At 46.7% G+C, this 16,726-nt stretch overlaps 1 protein-coding gene across 1 annotated transcript in view; it reads right to left on the reverse strand.

Annotated features, from left to right (window-relative positions):
* The window catches only part of LOC132397653 (epiphycan-like), a 248,207-nt gene that overhangs the window by 22,120 nt on the left and 209,361 nt on the right, over nucleotides 1-16,726 (reverse strand). The window contains 1 exon segment of the mRNA XM_059976420.1: nucleotides 1,921-2,079. Coding sequence (XP_059832403.1) covers nucleotides 1,921-2,079 — 159 coding nt within the window.

The following is a 16,726-nucleotide window of genomic DNA, read 5'->3' on the forward strand; positions in this document are numbered from 1 at the left end:
TAAACAATAAAGAACGCTTAGTCAAAGAATATATTTACAATTTTGCTCAAATATTGCTGAAATATTAAATACACAACACGAGTGGTATGACCAAAGGCCTACTCCACCACTTAGTCATGTTGTGGCTAATATCGATCTTAACTCTGTTCAGCCACATAAATATGTAACCCTTGCTTCGCACAAAGTCAAACTTAGGTTTGAAATTTTCAATTAACTCAGAATACAGGAGACTGTCTTGGACTAACACTACCATTTGTATGAAGAGATGCTGCCTGATATCACCACTGGATGGTTGGACTTGAAATGCATTGCGGAGCTTAGATAAGAGAACTATATCTCTTTCATTAACAAAAAGGCTCAGTAGAGGATATGCAGTACTTCTCCAGAACATATGCTGCAATTCTACACTGCCATCTCAGACAGCATCCACACATCAGTCGCTACTGTGTGATTTAGTGCAACGTCCTCACAGGTACAAAAAATACTGCGGACTGTCATGTCAACGGCAGGGCTTGTATATGCTCAGGACAAAGAAATGGCAAGAAAAATTATTGCAGACACTACCCGCCCTACAAATAGCCTTTTGCAAAGCCTCCATCTGAAAAGTGCCTTTGGGCTATGAAAATAAAAATTTCACACCATCTTAAAAGTTTCTTCTCCCAGGCAGTTATCTGATCAACCATTCCAGTTAGCCTGCCACTCCTCTACTTCTTTCCTTAATCACTGCACTGTAAACACTTTAAAACACTTTTTATAATGTTGTTTGCATCGTAAATACAAATTGATATTTATGCATTTATGCACATGTAAACTTATAGGGTGAATAAAGTTGGTCCTTGATCCTTGATGCCCCCAACAGAGGAAATATTTTATCTGTCTATATGAACAAATCCCTATTGAAGAATTGGGCTTTCAATGCTATTGGTCAAGACAGCAATTTAAAGGTAGGAGGAATTATAGAGTAAGTGCAGGAACATGATGCTAAAGTGAAGAATCAGTCATGTTCTTGAATCCAGGACATGCTCTCTTCTTGCTGCTGTCAGCAGGAAAGATGTATAGGAACCTCAGGTCCCACACTACCAAATTCAGGAACAATTATTACCCCTCAGCCATCAGGCTCCTGAACCAGAGTGGATAACTTCACTCACCACAATCTGAGCTGATTTCACAACCTATGGACTCACTTTCAAGGACTCTACAGCTCCATGTGCTCAATATTATTTATTAATCTATTATTATTATTGTTGTTGTTGTTTTTCTCTTTGCATTTGCATAGTTTATTGTCTTTTGCACATTGTTTGTACACCTTTGTGTGTAGATTTTTTAAATTCTATTGTGCTTCTTTATACTTGTTGTGAATGCCCATAAGAAAATGAATTTCAAGGTAGTATATGGTGACATATATGTACTTTGGTAATACATTTACTTTGAAGTTTATTTGTGGAAACAAGTTTCACAGACAGAATGGTCTTTTCATTTTTGCTCTGTTGTTATGTGAGTATGAGTACTGGTTGGACAGCTCTACAGATGTTTCACAGTGTCACGTAAAGGAGACACCTTTTCATTTTTTTTTACTTTGCGATCAATTTATAGTTGGTCTGTGTTTTAATTCTATTCTTTAAAGGCACGGTCAGAAACCTTGAGCTATGCTTTCAAATATTATTTCTCATCCCATAACCATTTCTATCATGGATTTATTGAATATGCCAACAAGAAAATGAATCTCAGGGTTATTTATGGCGATATATATACACTTAGATAATAAATTTACTTTGAACTTTGAATACAGGGAACCTCAACAACCCATAAATGACAAAGAGAGGAAGAATACATGGCACGTAATTAACATTTACATGAGCAACAAACAATAATGCAGGCTTGTTATCATAGCAATAAGGCTAGAACTCCACAGGGTCATACTTAGCCCATTGAAATCTCCTTTCTTTACATTGGTGATCTTGTTGAAACGTGCGTAGAAGTGGGTGGTGTCCTTCGGAAGAGGAGGTATGTTTTTGATATCTGTATCATCACAGTAGACAGACCCGCCCAAGCAGGTACACAGAAGGCATGTTGGAAGACCTAGGAGATGCATTAAAAAAGATAAAGTTAGTTTTTTAAAATTATTGGCATTGGTTTATTATTTATCATATGTACCAAGATACAGAGAAAAGCTTGTCTTATAAACTATTTTTATAATCTGATAATTCAACAAAAGAGTGAAGTGGATTTCACCAGATTAGAAATTGTTTCCCACCTCTAAGTGGCAAGAAAACAGCCAACATAGCCACCTTATTCTGCTTGTGAAGACACACGTAGAGTGAGACTCTTAACAGTGAAGTTGAAGAAAGTGCTGTCAAATTTCTCTGTGCAAAGCAGCATTAGAATGTAGGGATGTGCAGCTCAGGAAGACCATGCCTATAGCAAAGTTTAAACCAATCCCATTTGCCTGCACGTGGTCCACATCCAACAGTTCCCACCTGTTTGGGCTGGTCTAAATGCCTCGTTGCTGATATTGTTGTCATCAGTGTCACATTTGTGGGGGTCCTGCTTAGAGAGTTCAGGGAGTTAGGAGTGAAGCTGAAAGGCAGGACCTCCAGGGTGACAATCTCGGGATTGCTACCTGTGCCATGTGTGAGTGAGGCGGAGAATAGAATGATTATGCACATTAATACGAGGCTGAGAGCATGGTGCAGGAAGGAAGGGTTCAGGTTTTTGGATAATTGGTCTTTGTTCCAGGGACATTGGGATCTGTTTCGAAGGGACAGTCTTCATCTGAACCGGAGGGGTACTAACATTCTTGCAGGAGTGTTTGCCAGTGCTGCTCGGGGGGGGGGGGGGGGGGTTAAACTAGATGTGCAGGGGGCAGGGATCCAGATCCAGAGGGTTGGTCAGAAGGAGCATGGGGTTAAATGTGTAGAAGGTTTGGGTGATCTTGAGAAAAGTCATCAAAATTCAGGATGCAATTAGCCCGATGGAAGTTCAAGGAGCTGGGTTAGGTACAGTAGACAGTGTTTTAAGCAAAGAGAGGAGGAATGGGCTAAGAATTCTATACTTGAATGCGCGTAGTGTCAGAAATAAGACAGATGAGCTTGAAGCTCAGATGAAAATGGGGAACTACGATATTGTTGGGATAACGGAGACATGGCTGCAAGGGGATCAGGCCTGGGAATTGAGTGTACCAGGGTATACGTGCTATCGTAGAGACAGAAATATGGGAAGAGGGGGTGGGGTGGCCCTGTTGGTGAGGAATGAGATTCAGTCCTTAGCAAGAGGTGACTTGGGAACAAGGGAAGTAGAGTCTGTGTGGATTGAGCTGAGGATCAGTAAGGGTAAAAAGACCCTAATGGGTGTTGTGTACAGGCCCCCAAACAGTAGCGTGGATATTGGGTACAAGTTGATTAGGGAGTTAACATTGGCATGTGCTAAAGGTAATGCAGTCGTTATGGGAGATTTCAACATGCAGGGGAACTGGGAGAATCAGGTAGGTGCTGGACCCCAGGATAGGGAGTTTGTGGAGTGTCTAAGGGATATATTTTTGGAACAGCTTGTGCTTGAGCCAACCAGGAACGAGGCTATTTTGGACTTGGTGATGTGTAATGAACAGGAATTGATAAGTGATCTTGAAGTAAAGGAGCCATTAGGAAGTAGTGATCATAACATGATAAGTTTTTATCTACAATTTGAGAGGGATAAGGGCAGATCAGAGGTGTCAGTGTTGCAATTAAATAAAGGAGACTACAGAGCCATGAGGGAAGAGCTGGCCAAAGTTAAATGGGCAGATGCCCTGGCAGGAAAGACAGTGGATCAGCAGAAGCAGATATTCTTGGGGATAATACAAAAGATGCAAAAGCAGTTCATTCCAATGAGAAGGAAGGATTCAAAGAAGGGGAAGGGGCCACAGTGGTTGACAAAGGAAGTCAGAGATTGTATAGCATTAAAGAAAAAGAAGTATGACAGGGCTAAGATGAGTGGGAATACAGATGATTGGGAAAGTTTTAAGGAGCAGCAGATCTTAACTAAAAAAGCAATACGGAGAGAAAAAATCAGGTATGAGCTCAGTCTAGCCAGGAATATAAAAGGAGATAGCAAAAGCTTTTTTAGCCATGTGAAGAGAAAGAAGATAGTTAAGAACAATGTTGGCCCCTTGAAGAATGAATTGGGAGAAATTGTTATGGGAAACCGGGAAATGGCAACAGAATTTAATGCGTACTTTAGATCTGTCTTCACCAGGGAGGACACAAGCAATCTCCCAGATGTATGGATGGGCCAGGGTCATAAGATATCAGAGGAATTGAGACAGATTGACATTAGGAAAGAAACTGTGATGAGTAGACTGGTAGGACTGAAGGCTAATAAATCCCCGGGTCCAGATGGTCTGCATCCGAGGGTTCTAAAAGAGGTGGCTCAGGAAATTGTGGATGCATTGGTAATCATTTTCCAATGTTCCTTAGATTCAGGATCAGTTCCTGAAGATTGGAGAGTGGCTAATGTTATCCCACTTTTCAAGAAGGGAGGGAAGGAGAAAACGGAGAACTATCGTCTGCCTAACGTCAGTCATAGGGAAAATGCTTGAGTCCATTATTAAGGACAAAATAGTGGCACATCTTGATGGCAGAAATAGGATTAGGCCAAGCCAGCATGGATTTACCAAGGGCAAATCATGCTTGACTAATCTGTTGGAGTTGTTTGAGGGTGTAACAAGGATGTTAGACGAGGGTAAGCCAGTGGATGTTGTGTACCTAGATTTTCAGAAGGCATTCGATAAGGTGCCACATAGGAGATTGGTGAGTAAAATCAGAGCTCATGGCATTGGGGGGAGGGTTTCAACATGGATAGAAAACTGGTTGGCAGATAGAAAGCAAAGGGTAGCAGTGAATGGGTGTTCCTCGGACTGGCTGGAGGTGACTAGTGGGGTACCACAGGGCTCTGTATTGGGACCACAGCTCTTTACGATTTATGTCAACGATTTAGATGAGGGCATTGAAAACTATATCAGCAAGTTTGCTGACAATACTAAACTGGGTGGCAGTGTGACATGCGAAGAGGACGTTAGGAGAATACAGGGAGACTTGGATAGGCTGGGTGAGTGGGCAGATACTTGGCAGATGTCATTCAATGTGAATAAATGTGAAGTTCTCCACTTTGGAAGCAGGAACAAGTGGGCAGAGTATTGTCTGAATGGTGTAGAGTTAGGTAAGGGGGAAATGCAAAGAGACCTAGGAGTCCTAGTTCACCAGTCAATGAAGGTGAATGAGCAAGTGCAACAGGCAGTGAAGAGGGCAAATGGAATGTTGGCCTTTGTTACACGGGGAATTGAGTACAAGAGCAAGGATGTCCTTTTGCATTTGTACAGGGCCCTGGTGAGACCACACCTGGAATATTGTGTACAGTTTTGGTCTCCAGTTTGAAGGAAGGACATTCTGGCAATTGAGGAAGTGCAGCGTAGATTCACTAGGTTGATTCCTGGGATGGCAGGGCTGTCTTACGCAGAGAGATTGGAGAGATTGGGCTTGTACACGCTGGAATTGAGGAGATTGAGAGGGGATCTGATGGAAACATTTAAGATAATTAAAGGATTTGATAGGATTCAGGCAGGAAATATGTTCCAGATGTTGGGAGAGTCCAGTACCAGAGGGCATGGATTGAGAATAAGAGGTCAGTTATTTAAAACAGAGTTGAGGAAGAGCTTCTTCTCCCAGAGAGTTGTGGAGGTGTGCAATGCACTGCCTCAGAAGATGGTGGAGGGCAATTCTCTGGAAGCTTTCAAGAAGGAACTAGATAGATATCTGATGGATAGGGGAATCAAGGGATATGGGGACAAGGCAGGGACTGGGTATTGAGAGTGAATGATCAGTCTAGATCTCAGAATGGCAGTGCAGACTCGAGGGGCCGAATGGTCTACTTCTGCACCTATTGTCTATTGTCTATTGTCTGTTAATGAGATTTTGAAGGCTCTTGTAATCCACAGGAAGCAGCAGAGAAAAGCTGACTCAGCAAGTAGCAGAGCGGACAGCACTGACTCAACCAGTAGCAGAGCAGACAGCACTGACTCAACAAGTAGCAGAGCAGACAGCACTGACTCAACAAGTAGCAGAGAGAGCGCTGATTCAAAAAGTAGCAGAGCAGACAGCACTGAATCAAAAAGTAGCAGAGCAGACAGCACTGACTCAGCAAGTAGCAGAGCAGACAGCACTGACTCAACAAGTAGCAGAGCAGACAGCACTGACTCAACAACTAGCAGAGCAGATAGCACTGACTCAACTAGCAGAGCAGACAGCACTGACTCAACAAGTAGCAGAAAAAACGCTGACTCAACAAGTAGCAGAGCAGACAGCACTGACTCAACTAGTAGCAGAGCAGTCAACAGACTCAAGTAGCAGAAAAAACGCTGACTCAACAAGTAGCAGAGCAGACAGCACTGACTCAACAAGTAGCAGAGCAGACAGCGCTGACTCAACAAGTAGCAGAGCAGACAGCGCTGACTCAACAAGTAGCAGAGCTGACAGCACTGACTCAAATAGCAGAGCAGACAGCACTGATCAACAAGTAGCAGAGCAGACAGCACTGACTCAACAAGTAGCAGAGTAGACAGCAGTGACTCAACAAGTAACAGAGCAGACAGCACTGACTCAACAAGTAGCAGAGAAAGCGCTGACTCAACAAGTAGCAGAGCAGACAGCACTGACTCAACTAGTAGCAGAGCGGTCAACACTGTCTAAACAAGTAGCAGAGCAGACAGCACTGACTCAACTAGCAGAACAGACAGCACAGACTCAACAAGCAGACAGAGCAGACAGCACTGACTCAACAAATAGCAGAGCAGACAGCACTGACTCAACTAGTAGCAGAACTGTCAACACTGACTCAAGAAGTAGCAGAGCGGAGAGCACAGAATCAACTAGTAGCAGAGCAGACAGCACTGACTCAGCAAGTAGCAGAGCAGACAGCACTGACTCAACAAGTAGCAGAGAAAGCGCTGACTCAACAAGTAGCAGAGCAGACAGCACCGACTCAGCAAGTAGCAGAGCAGACAGCACTGACTCAACAAGTAGCAGAGCAGACAGCACTGACTCAACTAGCAGAGCAGACAGCACTGACTCAACAAGTAGCAGAAAAAACGCTGACTCAACAAGTAGCAGAAAAAACGTTGACTCAACAAGTAGCAGAGCAGACAGCACTGACACAACAAGGAGCAGAGCAGACAGAACTGACTCAACAACTAGCAGAAAAAGTGCTGACTGAACAAGTAGCAGAGCAGACAGCACTGACTCAACAAGTAGCAGAGCTGACAGAACTGACTCAACAAGTAGCACAACAGACAGCACTACTCATCAAGTAGCAGAGTAGACAGCACTGACACAAGAAGTAGCAGAGTAGACAGCATTGACTGAACAAGTAGCAGAGCAGACAGCACTGACTCAACAAGTAGAAGAACAGACAGCACTGTCTCAACAAGAAGCAGAGCAGACAGCGCTGATTCAACTAGCAGAGCAGACAGCACTGACTCAACAACTAGCAGCGCAGAAAGCCCTGACTCAACAAGTAGCAGAGCAGACAGCACTGACTCAACTAGCAGAGCAGACAGCCATGATTCAGCAAGTAGCAGAGCCGACAGCACTGACTCTACAAGTAGCAGAGTAGACAGCCCTGATTCAGCAAGTAGCAGAGCGGACAGCACTGACTCAACAAGTAGCAGAGTAGACAGCCATGATTCAGCAAGTAGCAGAGCCGACAGCACTGACTCTACAAGTAGCAGAGTAGACAGCCCTGATTCAGCAAGTAGCAGAGCGGACAGCACTGACTCAACAAGTAGCAGAGTAGACAGCCCTGATTCAGCAAGTAGCAGAACAGACAGCACCGACTCAGCAAGTAGCAGAACAGACAGCACAGACTCAACAAGTAGCAGAGCGGACAGCACTGACTCAACAAGTAGCAGAGTAGACAGCCCTGATTCAGCAAGTAGCAGAACAGACAGCACCGACTCAGCAAGTAGCAGAGCAGACAGCACTGACTCAACAAGTAGCAGAGCGGACAGCACTGACTCAACAAGTAGCAGAGTAGACAGCCCTGATTCGGTAAGTAGCAGAACAGACAGCACAGACTCAACAAGTAGCAGACAGCACTGACTCAACAAATAGCAGAGCAGACAGCACTGATTCAACAAGTAGCAGAGAAGGCGCTGACTCAACATGTAGCAGAGAAAGCGCTGACTCAACAAGTAGCAGAGCGGACAGCACTGACTCAACAAGTAGCAGAGAAAGCACTGACTCAACTAGTAGCAGAGCGGTCAACACTGTCTAAACAAGTAGCAGAGCAGACAGCACTGACTCAACTAGCAGAACAGACAGCACAGACTCAACAAGCAGACAGAGCAGACAGCACTGACTCAACAAATAGCAGAGCAGACAGCACTGACTCAACTAGTAGCAGAACTGTCAACACTGACTCAAGAAGTAGCAGAGCGGAGAGCACAGAATCAACTAGTAGCAGAGCAGACAGCACTGACTCAGCAAGTAGCAGAGCAGACAGCACTGACTCAACAAGTAGCAGAGAAAGCGCTGACTCAACAAGTAGCAGAGCAGACAGCACCGACTCAGCAAGTAGCAGAGCAGACAGCACTGACTCAACAAGTAGCAGAGCAGACAGCACTGACTCAACTAGCAGAGCAGACAGCACTGACTCAACAAGTAGCAGAAAAAACGCTGACTCAACAAGTAGCAGAAAAAACGTTGACTCAACAAGTAGCAGAGCAGACAGCACTGACACAACAAGGAGCAGAGCAGACAGAACTGACTCAACAACTAGCAGAAAAAGTGCTGACTGAACAAGTAGCAGAGCAGACAGCACTGACTCAACAAGTAGCAGAGCTGACAGAACTGACTCAACAAGTAGCACAACAGACAGCACTACTCATCAAGTAGCAGAGTAGACAGCACTGACACAAGAAGTAGCAGAGTAGACAGCATTGACTGAACAAGTAGCAGAGCAGACAGCACTGACTCAACAAGTAGAAGAACAGACAGCACTGTCTCAACAAGAAGCAGAGCAGACAGCGCTGATTCAACTAGCAGAGCAGACAGCACTGACTCAACAACTAGCAGCGCAGAAAGCCCTGACTCAACAAGTAGCAGAGCAGACAGCACTGACTCAACTAGCAGAGCAGACAGCCATGATTCAGCAAGTAGCAGAGCCGACAGCACTGACTCTACAAGTAGCAGAGTAGACAGCCCTGATTCAGCAAGTAGCAGAGCGGACAGCACTGACTCAACAAGTAGCAGAGTAGACAGCCATGATTCAGCAAGTAGCAGAGCCGACAGCACTGACTCTACAAGTAGCAGAGTAGACAGCCCTGATTCAGCAAGTAGCAGAGCGGACAGCACTGACTCAACAAGTAGCAGAGTAGACAGCCCTGATTCAGCAAGTAGCAGAACAGACAGCACCGACTCAGCAAGTAGCAGAACAGACAGCACAGACTCAACAAGTAGCAGAGCGGACAGCACTGACTCAACAAGTAGCAGAGTAGACAGCCCTGATTCAGCAAGTAGCAGAACAGACAGCACCGACTCAGCAAGTAGCAGAGCAGACAGCACTGACTCAACAAGTAGCAGAGCGGACAGCACTGACTCAACAAGTAGCAGAGTAGACAGCCCTGATTCGGTAAGTAGCAGAACAGACAGCACAGACTCAACAAGTAGCAGACAGCACTGACTCAACAAATAGCAGAGCAGACAGCACTGATTCAACAAGTAGCAGAGAAGGCGCTGACTCAACATGTAGCAGAGAAAGCGCTGACTCAACAAGTAGCAGAGCGGACAGCACTGACTCAACAAGTAGCAGAGAAAGCACTGACTCAACAAGTAGCAGAGCAGACAGCACTGACAGAACAAGGAGCAGAGCAGACAGCACTAACTCAACAACTAGCAGAGAAAGCGCTGACTCAAAAAGTAGCAGAGCAGACAGCGCCTACTCAACAAGCAGTAGAGCAGACAGCACTGACTCAAGAAATAGCAGAGCAGACAGCTCTGACACAAAAAGTAGCAGAGCAGACAGCACTGACTCAGCAAGTAGCAGAGCAGACAGCACTGACTCAGCAAGTAGCAGAGCAGACAACACTGACTCAACAAGTAGCAGAGAAAGCGCTGACTCACAAGTAGCAGAGCAGACAGCACCGACTCAGCAAGTAGCAGAGCAGACAGCACTGACTCAACAAGTAGCAGAGCAGACAGCACTGACTCAACAAGTAGCAGAGCAGACAGCACTGAGTCAAGAAGTAGCAGAACAGACAGTACTGACTCAACAAGTAGCAGAGAAAGCACTGACTCAACTAGCAGAGCAGACAACACGGTCTCAGCAAGTTGCAGAGCAGACAGCACTGAGTCAACAAGTAGCAGAGCTGACAGCACTGACTCAACAACAAGCAGAGCAGACAGCACTGAGTCAAGAAGTAGCAGAACAGACAGTACTGACTCAACAAGTAGCAGAGAAAGCACTGACTCAACTAGCAGAGCAGACAACACGGTCTCAGCAAGTAGCAGAGCAGACAGCACTGACTCAACAAGTAGCAGAGCTGACAGCACTGACTCAACAACCAGCAGAGCAGACAGCACTGACTCAACTAGCAGAGCAGACAGCACTGACTCAACTAGTAGCAGAGCGCTCAAATCAGACTCAACAAGTAGCAGAAAAAGCGCTGACTCAAAAAGTAGCAGAGCAGACAGCACCGACTCAGCAAGTAGCAGAGCAGACAGCACTGACTCAACAAGTAGCAGAGCAGACAGCACTGACTCAACAAGTAGCAGAGCAGACAGCACTGACTCAACTAGCAGAGCAGACAGCACTGACTCAACAAGTAGCAGAAAAAACGCTGACTCAACAAGTAGCAGAAAAAACGCTGACTCAACAAGTAGCAGAGCAGACAGCACTGACACAACAAGGAGCAGAGCAGACAGAACTGACTCAACAACTAGCAGAAAAAGTGCTGACTCAACAAGTAGCAGAGCAGACAGCACTGACGCAACAAGCAGCAGAGCCGACAGAACTGACTCAACAAGTAGCACAACAGACAGCACTACTCATCAAGTAGCAGAGTAGACAGCACTGACACAAGAAGTAGCAGAGTAGACAGCATTGACTGAACAAGTAGCAGAGCAGACAGCACTGACTCAACAAGTAGAAGAACAGACAGCACTGTCTCAACAAGAAGCAGAGCAGACAGCGCAGATTCAACTAGCAGAGCAGACAGCACTGACTCAACAAGTAGCAGAGCAGACAGCGCCGACTCAACTAGCAGAAAGACAGCACTGACTCAACAATTAGCAGAGCAGACAGCACTGTCTCAACAGGTAGCAGAGCAGACAGCACTGACTCAACAAGTAGCAGAGTAGACAGCCCTGATTCAGCAAGTAGCAGAACAGACAGCACCGACTCAGCAAGTAGCAGAGCAGACAGCACTGACTCAACAAGTAGCAGAGCAGACAGCGCTGACTCAACAAGTAGCAGAGCGGACAGCACTGACTCAACAAGTAGCAGAGAAAGCACTGACTCAACAAGTAGCAGAGCAGACAGCACTGACAGAAGGAGCAGAGCAGACAGCACTGACACAACAACTAGCAGAGAAAGCGCTGAATCAAAAAGTAGCAGAGCAGACAACGCCTACTCAACTAGCAGAGCAGACAGCACTGACTCAACAAGCAGTAGAGCAGACAGCACTGACTCAAGAAATAGCAGAGCAGACAGCTCTGACACAAAAAGTAGCAGAGCAGACAGCACTGACTCAACAAGTAGCAGAGCAGACAACACTGTCTCAACAAGTAGCAGAGCAGACAGCACTGACTCAACAAGTAGCAGAGAAAGCGCTGACTCAACAAGTACAGAGCAGACAGCACCGACTCAGCAAGTAGCAGAGCAGACAGCACTGACTCAGCAAGTAGCAGAGCAGACAACACTGTCTCAACAAGTAGCAGAGCAGACAGCACTGACTCAACAAGTAGCAGAGAAAGCGCTGACTCAACAAGTAGCAGAGCAGACAGCACCGACTCAGCAAGTAGCAGAGCAGACAGCACTGACTCAACAAGTAGCAGAACAGACAGCACTGACTCAACAAGTAGCAGAGCAGACAGCACTGAGTCAAGAAGTAGCAGAACAGGCAGTACTGACTCAACAAGTAGCAGAGAAAGCACTGACACAACTAGCAGAGCAGACAACACGGTCTCAGCAAGTTGCAGAGCTGACAGCACTGTCTCAACAACTAGCAGAGCAGACAGCACTGAGTCAACAAGTAGCAGAGCTGACAGCACTGACTCAACAACAACCAGAGCAGACAGCACTGAGTCAAGAAGTAGCAGAACAGACAGTACTGACTCAACAAATAGCAGAGAAAGCACTGACTCAACTAGCAGAGCAGACAACACGGTCTCAGCAAGTAGCAGAGCAGACAGCACTGACTCAACTAGCAGAGCAGACAGCACTGACTCAACAAGTAGCAGAGCAGACAGCACTGACTCAACAAGTAGCAGAGCAGACAGCACTGACTCAACAAGTAGCGGAGCAGACAGCACTGACTCAACTAGCAGAGCAGACAGCACTGACTCAACTAGTAGCAGAAAAAACGCTGACTCAACAAGTAGCAGAAGAAACGCTGACTCAACAACTAGCAGAGCAGACAGCACTGACACAACAAGGAGCAGAGCAGACAGAACTGACTCAACAACTAGCAGGAAAAGTGCTGACTCAACAAGTAGCAGAGCAGAGAGCACTGACGCAACAAGTAGCAGAGCCGACAGAGCTGACTCAACAAGTAGCACAACAGACAGCACTACTCATCAAGTAGCAGAGTAGACAGCACTGACACAAGAAGTAGCAGAGTAGACAGCATTGACTGAACAAGTAGCAGAGCAGACAGCACTGACTCAACAAGTAGAAGAACAGACAGCACTGTCTCAACAAGAAGCAGAGCAGACAGCGCTGATTCAACTAGCAGAGCAGACAGCACTGACTCAACAATTAGCAGCGCAGAAAGCCCTGCCTCAACAAGTAGCAGAGCAGACAGCGCCGACTCAACTAGCAGAAAGACAGCACTGACTCAACAATTAGCAGAGCAGACAGCACTGACTCGACTAGCAGAGCAGACAGCACTGTCTCAACAGGTAGCAGAGCAGACAGCCATGATTCAGCAAGTAGCAGAGCCGACAGCACTGACTCAACAAGTAGCAGAGTAGACAGACCTGATTCAGCAAGTAGCAGAACAGACAGCACCGACTCAGCAAGTAGCAGAGCAGACAGCACTGACTCAACAAGTAGCAGAGCGGACAGCACTGACTCAACAAGTAGCAGAGTAGACAGCCCTGATTCAGCAAGTAGCAGAACAGACAGCACAGACTCAACAAGTAGCAGAGCAGACAGCACTGACTCAACAAATAGCAGAGCAGACAGCACTGATTCAACAAGTAGCAGAGAAGGCGCTGACTCAACATGTAGCATAGAAAGCGCTGACTCAACAAGTAGCAGGGAAAGCACTGACTCAACAAGTAGCAGAGAAAGCGCTGACTCAACAAGTAGCAGAGCAGACAGCACCGACTCAGCAAGTAGCAGAAAAAGCGCTGACTCAACAAGTAGCTGAGCAGACAGCACTGACTCAGCAAGTAGCAGAGCAGACAGCACTGACTCAACAAGTAGCAGAGCAGACAGCACTGACTCAACTAGCAGAGCAGACAGCACTGACTCAACAAGTAGCAGAAAAAACGCTGACTCAACAAGTAGCAGAAAAAACGCTGACTCAACAAGTAGCAGAGCAGACAGCACTGACACAACAAGGAGCAGAGCAGACAGAACTGACTCAACAACTAGCAGAAAAAGTGCTGACTCAACAAGTAGCAGAGCAGACAGCACTGACGCAACAAGCAGCAGAGCCGACAGAACTGACTCAACAAGTAGCACAACAGACAGCACTACTCATCAAGTAGCAGAGTAGACAGCACTGACACAAGAAGTAGCAGAGTAGACAGCATTGACTGAACAAGTAGCAGAGCAGACAGCACTGACTCAACAAGTAGCAGAGTAGACAGCGCAGATTCAACTAGCAGAGCAGACAGCACTGACTCAACAACTAGCAGCGCAGAAAGCCCTGACTCAACAAGTAGCAGAGCAGACAGCGCCGACTCAACTAGCAGAAAGACAGCACTGACTCAACAATTAGCAGAGCAGACAGCACTGTCTCAACAGGTAGCAGAGCAGACAGCACTGACTCAACAAGTAGCAGAGTAGACAGCCCTGATTCAGCAAGTAGCAGAACAGACAGCACCGACTCAGCAAGTAGCAGAGCAGACAGCACTGACTCAACAAGTAGCAGAGTAGACAGCCCTGATTCAGCAAGTAGCAGAACAGACAGCACTGACTCAACAAGTAGCAGAGAAAGCACTGACTCAACAAGTAGCAGAGCAGACAGCACTGACAGAAGGAGCAGAGCAGACAGCACTGACACAACAACTAGCAGAGAAAGGGCTGACTCAAAAAGTAGCAGAGCAGACAACGCCTACTCAACTAGCAGAGCAGACAGCACTGACTCAACAAGCAGTAGAGCAGACAGCACTGACTCAAGAAATAGCAGAGCAGACAGCTCTGACACAAAAAGTAGCAGAGCAGACAGCACTGACTCAACAAGTAGCAGAGCAGACAACACTGTCTCAACAAGTAGCAGAGCAGACAGCACTGACTCAACAAGTAGCAGAGAAAGCGCTGACTCAACAAGTAGCAGAGCAGACAGCACTGACAGAAGGAGCAGAGCAGACAGCACTGTCTCAACAGGTAGCAGAGCAGACAGCACTGATTCAGCAAGTAGCAGAACAGACAGCACCGACTCAGCAAGTAGCAGAGCAGACAGCACTGACAGAAGAAGTAGCAGAGTAGACAGCATTGACTGAACAAGTAGCAGAGCAGACAGCACTGACTCAACAAGTAGAAGAACAGACCGCACTGTCTCAACAAGAAGCAGAGCAGACAGCGCAGATTCAACTAGCAGAGCAGACAGCACTGACTCAACAACTAGCAGCGCAGAAAGCCCTGACTCAACAAGTAGCAGAGCAGACAGCGCCGACTCAACTAGCAGAAAGACAGCACTGACTCAACAATTAGCAGAGCAGACAGCACTGTCTCAACAGGTAGCAGAGCAGACAGCACTGACTCAACAAGTAGCAGAGTAGACAGCCCTGATTCAGCAAGTAGCAGAACAGACAGCACCGACTCAGCAAGTAGCAGAGCAGACAGCACTGACTCAACAAGTAGCAGAGTAGACAGCCCTGATTCAGCAAGTAGCAGAACAGACAGCACAGACTCAACAAGTAGCAGAGCAGACAGCACTGACTCAACAAGTAGCAGAGAAAGCACTGACTCAACAAGTAGCAGAGCAGACAGCACTGACAGAAGGAGCAGAGCAGACAGCACTGACACAACAACTAGCAGAGAAAGGGCTGACTCAAAAAGTAGCAGAGCAGACAACGCCTACTCAACTAGCAGAGCAGACAGCACTGACTCAACAAGCAGTAGAGCAGACAGCACTGACTCAAGAAATAGCAGAGCAGACAGCTCTGACACAAAAAGTAGCAGAGCAGACAGCACTGACTCAACAAGTAGCAGAGCAGACAACACTGTCTCAACAAGTAGCAGAGCAGACAGCACTGACTCAACAAGTAGCAGAGAAAGCGCTGACTCAACAAGTAGCAGAGCAGACAGCACTGACAGAAGGAGCAGAGCAGACAGCACTGACTCAACAAGTAGCAGAGTAGACAGCCCTGATTCAGCAAGTAGCAGAACAGACAGCACCGACTCAGCAAGTAGCAGAGCAGACAGCACTGACTCAACAAGTAGCAGAGTAGACAGCCCTGATTCAGCAAGTAGCAGAACAGACAGCACAGACTCAACAAGTAGCAGAGCAGACAGCACTGACTCAACAAGTAGCAGAGAAAGCACTGACTCAACAAGTAGCAGAGCAGACAGCACTGACAGAAGGAGCAGAGCAGACAGCACTGACACAACAACTAGCAGAGAAAGGGCTGACTCAAAAAGTAGCAGAGCAGACAACGCCTACTCAACTAGCAGAGCAGACAGCACTGATTCAACAAGCAGTAGAGCAGACAGCACTGACTCAAGAAATAGCAGAGCAGACAGCTCTGACACAAAAAGTAGCAGAGCAGACAGCACTGACTCAACAAGTAGCAGAGCAGACAACACTGTCTCAACAAGTAGCAGAGCAGACAGCACTGACTCAACAAGTAGCAGAGAAAGCGCTGACTCAACAAGTAGCAGAGCAGACAGCACCGACTCAGCAAGTAGCAGAGCAGACAGCACTGACTCAGCAAGTAGCAGAGCAGACAACACTGTCTCAACAAGTAGCAGAGCAGACAGCACTGACTCAACAAGTAGCAGAGAAAGCGCTGACTCAACAAGTAGCAGAGCAGACAGCACCGACTCAGCAAGTAGCAGAGCAGACAGCACTGACTCAACAAGTAGCAGAGCAGACAGCACTGACTCAACAAGTAGCAGAGCAGACAGCACTGAGTCAAGAAGTAGCAGAACAGGCAGTACTGACTCAACAAGTAGCAGAGAAAGCACTGACTCAACTAGCAGAGCAGACAACACGGTCTCAGCAAGTTGCAGAGCTGACAGCACTGTCTCAACAACTAGCAGAGCAGACAGCACTGAGTCAACAAGTAGCAGAGCTGACAGCACTGAC

This window comes from Hypanus sabinus, chromosome 8 (assembly GCF_030144855.1).
Source record: "Hypanus sabinus isolate sHypSab1 chromosome 8, sHypSab1.hap1, whole genome shotgun sequence".
Taxonomy (NCBI): Eukaryota; Metazoa; Chordata; class Chondrichthyes; order Myliobatiformes; family Dasyatidae; genus Hypanus; species Hypanus sabinus.